Genomic DNA, 4,572 nt, shown 5'->3' on the forward strand with positions numbered 1-4,572 from the left:
AATTTGATTTTATATTTTTTATTGACTTGTTACTTATTTCTTAAATTTGGATATACGCAAATATAAAATAATATCTAAATAATTACTAGTGAATGATCTTAAGGTTGGTGAAAAAAATAAATATATGAGTGGGGATGTTTATTAAAAAGTTTTTATCATTTTCACATAGTGTGAAATCTATGAATAACGGTTTATGTCTATTAAATGTAAAAAAAAAAAAAAAAAATTATTATCCAATGAGTGTAAAAAAATTTAATATCCAATAACTATTTATCAAATAAATATAGGTAAAAGAATATGGTAAAAATGATGAAGAAAAATAACATTACTTGATGCTATTTTTATCATTTAAAATTTATTGTTGTCATCTATTTAAAAATAAGTACATTCAATGTTATCTTTATAATTTAATATTTATTGTTGTACATGGTGATTTTTCCTTTTTCTTTTTTTGGTAATATTTGTATAAGATAAAAAATTGAATTTTAGTTATACGATGAAAGCATTTTGTGAACAAAAGTATCCATTAAGGGTAGAACAAAAGTATCCATTAAGGGTAGATTAATGTTGTGTTTGTTTGTTTTTCTTTTTTTCTTTTACTGAAAGTAATTTGTTTTTAGATTTTTTATTTTTTCACTATTTATTGACTTAGTTCTCATTTCTTAAATTTTTATATCGAATAAAAGAAGTTAAAATATTTGATTTTTTTTATTTTATGAATATTAAAAATAACATATTGATTTTTTTTTCATTTTTTAATACTTAATAAAAGTAAAATATTGAAAATCATAAATAACTTAATACTTAACATTATTTAGTTTTAAATTTTATTTAAAATAAAGTAAAAAAATAAAAATAAATATCATCTAAGTCTTTTATATTGATCAATATCATTTGAGTAACCCGGCTCAAAAACTACTCGGTAATGCCTTAACCCTAACACCCATGATTATGACCCTAAGAGATTAATACCAATCTTAAGATTGAGTTTTGAGTGTCTTATCTAAAAAATGATCCGTATGTAACAAACATAAATTTTCATTATTGTTGGGACGTCATTTGTTTGTTTGGCCCTGGTCAGCCGTATAGGCCGGATACCAGAGTGGCCTCCACAGGATTCGAACCCAAGTCCAAGACTTAAGGACGATAAGGTTGCCCTCCTGGTACCATCTGTGCTAGTAGCGCAAATGGTACCAGGAGGGCAACCTTATCGTCCTTAAGTCTTGGACTTGGATTCGAATCCTGGGGAGGCCACTCTGGTATCCGGCCTATACGGCTGCCCAGGGCCAAACAAACAAATGACGTCCCAACAAAAACGTCGGCCTTTTTTGCTCTGGTGTCCGGGTTGGGCCGGACAGCGCAAAGTCTTATGGGCCCATTTGTTAATTTGGCCCTTGGGGGTGACGTCCCCAGGATTCGAACCCAAATCTGGTACCAGGAGGGCAACCTTATCGTCCTTAAGTCTTGGACTTGGGTTCGAATCCTGGGGAGGCCACTCTGGTATCCGGCCCATGCGGCTGCCCAGGGCCAAACAAACAAATGACGTCCCAACAATTATCATATTTTGAGTGAACCATTTTAGGCTTAAAGAACATGTTGCACCACAATAAATAAATGTAATGGCCCTAAAAGAATGTGTAAAATTAAGTCTAGTTATATTATTTTCAGAAGTTGTAATTAAAAAATGTGTCATTTTCCATCCTTGGCACTTAAAAGGACTTTATGTAAGTCAAAATTAACACTTCTAGACTCCTGTCCAAAGCATTTTGACTTGAAATTAGTGGGATCATCAATATCTAACACTATTCATATGAAGACGTAATTAGAAGGGAGGTTTAAAAGGGAGATTCCTCCATAAAGTATGGACCAAGTATTAGTCAAATTAACATTCTGAGATGAACTTTTCAACTCCATGATGGAGAAAATTGGTTGGAATCATTCCAAAAATATCAGCCCAAATCACAGAGGAATTCAAAATTCATCCTAATATAAAATTAAATTAAAACCCATGATGACTATCAAGAACAATTTTCCTACTCATCATCCCTACTAAGGATGATTTGGCCATATCCAACAAAGATCATCACTACACTTGCCCTCAAAAATTGAAAAACCCTAAACCCTAATCTCCCCACTCTCTCTCTCTTTTTTACCGTTTTTTACCGACAACTGAGAAAAGTCACCATCTCTGGTCTTGTCATTTAGCACTTAGCTGGGAGAGAGAGCAGCTCAACCCAACCATACGTGGAGAACCATTTGGTTAGGGTTTTTAGGGTTTTGAGGGGGACTGGGGTAACAAATTAACAATAAACAAAGGAAAGTTTTTGATTTTTGGATTCTGATTTCAGGGGTGTTTGAATTTTTCCTTGGTTTTGAAAAATTTCCTTTTTATTTTCTCAGACTTTCCTTACACCAGTACACACACCACGCCACCTCTTTAAATGAGGCCAGCCCCTCTCTCTCCCACTCCTCTCTTTCATTGGTAACAGTAACACTACTAGCAGTTGCAGAAGCGCCGTTTCACTCTCTCTCTCTCTTTGTGGATGGCTGCTCCTCTCTTGTCTTTATAGAGCTGTGATCATTTTCTCTCGCTGTCTCCCTCTTTCTCATCAGAATTCAAAGCTGGAAAAACCAAGGATGGTGGGTTCTGGGTTCTTGTTTGTTGTTTTTCTCCTTGTGAGACATGATTTAATTCATTTTCTGTTCGTTTTTCTCATGCTTTTTTTGTTCTTCAGATGGTTTCTTCAAATCTTCTTCCTAGATGGCTTGAGGCTCTTCTCAGGGAGAAGTTCTTCAACGCTTGTGTAATTCACGAGTATGCAAAGAAGAATGAAAAGAACATCTTTTGCTTGGACTGTTGCACCAGTATTTGCCCTCACTGCTTGTCCCCTCACCGCTCTCACCGACTTTTGCAGGTTCTTTCAGATACTTTACCAATTTTCCGTCTGTTTTCCGAGAAAATCAAGGAAACAACAAGGAACACACAGTTTTGAACCCTATTAACCCTACTATTTCTTTGTTGCTATACTGGCTTTCAAAATGAAAAATTCATCTCAATTATGCTAAATTCCTTACTAATAAGAAAAACAAGGTCATAAAATTTTCTTTTCCTACTTTTCTCAGTGACCAAACAAAGGGAAAACAAAACAAATCCTGACTATCTATATTTTCTTTTTCTCTCAAATCTTTATTTCTGATTATCAGATTAGAAGGTATGTTTACCACGATGTTATAAGATTGGATGATGCTGAGAAATTGATGGACTGTGCTTCAGTTCAAGTGAGTAGAATCTTCAAAACAAAAATCAAAACCAATTATTTCTGGGGTTTTTTTTTCAGTGTTCTTCAGTCATCTGAGTCTCTCTCTTTTCTTACAATAGGCTTACACCACGAATAGTGCAAAAGTGGTGTTTTTAAATCAAAGGCCACAGACAAGGCAATTCAGAGGCTCTGGGAACATCTGCAGCACCTGTGACAGGAGTCTTCAAGACCCATATCACTTCTGCTCCCTCTCCTGCAAGGTTACACAAAACCCTAAGCCTTTTTTTTTTTTTCCTTGAGACCTCAAACAAAACCTCCACTATTTTCGATTCTCTCACCGACCCATTTCGCCTTTTTCGATTGTCCTCATCTGGGTCTCTTGTTTCCCACTGTTTCCTATCGTTCTTGCAGATTGACTATCTCCTGAGAACAGAAGGCAAGCTGTCCAAGTACCTCTTCGAGTGCGAGTACCTCACGTTGCCCGAACCGGGTTGTGAGCTCGAGGACGGTTTACTCACGCCTGACTCGGTACTCGAACCGCCAGGCTCGATGAGGACGTCGTCGAGTTCGAGCGCCGGCGAGGGTGCCGGAGGAGTCGGATGCCGGACTCTGGCTTGCACTGCGACCACCGAGTTCGTGAGGAAGAAGCGGAGTAGCGTATCGGTGTACCGGACAGCCTGCCGGCCGATATACTCCCCGGTTTCGGAGATTTCGGCCGGCATGATGAACCGGCGAAAGGGCACTCCACAGCGGTCGCCGCTGTACTGAATTAGTGCGTACGGACTACGGACTGGTGGTGGCGGTGGGGGAGGGGTAAGGGAGGTTTTGAGGGGCATGTTCGGTATTTCATGTTTTTATTCAGGTTTCCTAGGATTTTAAGAAAAAAGTCTCCCAATTTTGTAGAAAAATCTCTCTCATCTCCCTTTCAAATTCAAATCGGTCATTTGTTTCTTTTCTCCTTTGTAAGAGTAACAGTGACAAGATGACCATCTTTCATTAATATATTTTCCTTTTTTGGTGTTAATTTTAATATATTTATTTAATATTAATTTCCCATTAAAAAAAGGGCAAAATATTGAATACAAATTTCAAATGAAAGAGGCCCAAAACACTTAGTTTTTTAATGCTCTTTATTCATGGTTCATGGTACATGGTTCAATTCAAATGCTTCAATGGTTTCCTTTTCCTTTACACTGACAGAGAGTAATGTAATGCTGAGTAACAGTGACAAGAGGTCCTGTTTCATTGCCTTTTTCCTCTTGAAGAGATTTCCCAAAAATCCTTCACCTACTGACTGACCCTACCTACTAGG

General features: G+C 37.0%; 1 protein-coding gene across 1 annotated transcript; it reads left to right on the top strand.

Annotated features, from left to right (window-relative positions):
* The first annotated feature begins 2,217 nt into the window (after positions 1–2,217).
* LOC100248806 (protein RGF1 INDUCIBLE TRANSCRIPTION FACTOR 1) lies at positions 2,218–4,284 on the top strand. Its single transcript, XM_002280252.5, has 5 exons — positions 2,218–2,640; positions 2,736–2,915; positions 3,205–3,279; positions 3,380–3,520; positions 3,672–4,284. Exons 1-5 carry the CDS (start codon positions 2,638–2,640, stop codon positions 4,026–4,028), a joined length of 756 nt encoding a protein of 251 aa, XP_002280288.1. The 5' UTR covers positions 2,218–2,637; the 3' UTR covers positions 4,029–4,284.
* Positions 4,285–4,572: the final 288 nt, after the last annotated feature.

This window comes from Vitis vinifera, chromosome 15 (genome assembly GCF_030704535.1).
Source record: "Vitis vinifera cultivar Pinot Noir 40024 chromosome 15, ASM3070453v1".
Taxonomy (NCBI): domain Eukaryota; kingdom Viridiplantae; phylum Streptophyta; class Magnoliopsida; order Vitales; family Vitaceae; genus Vitis; species Vitis vinifera.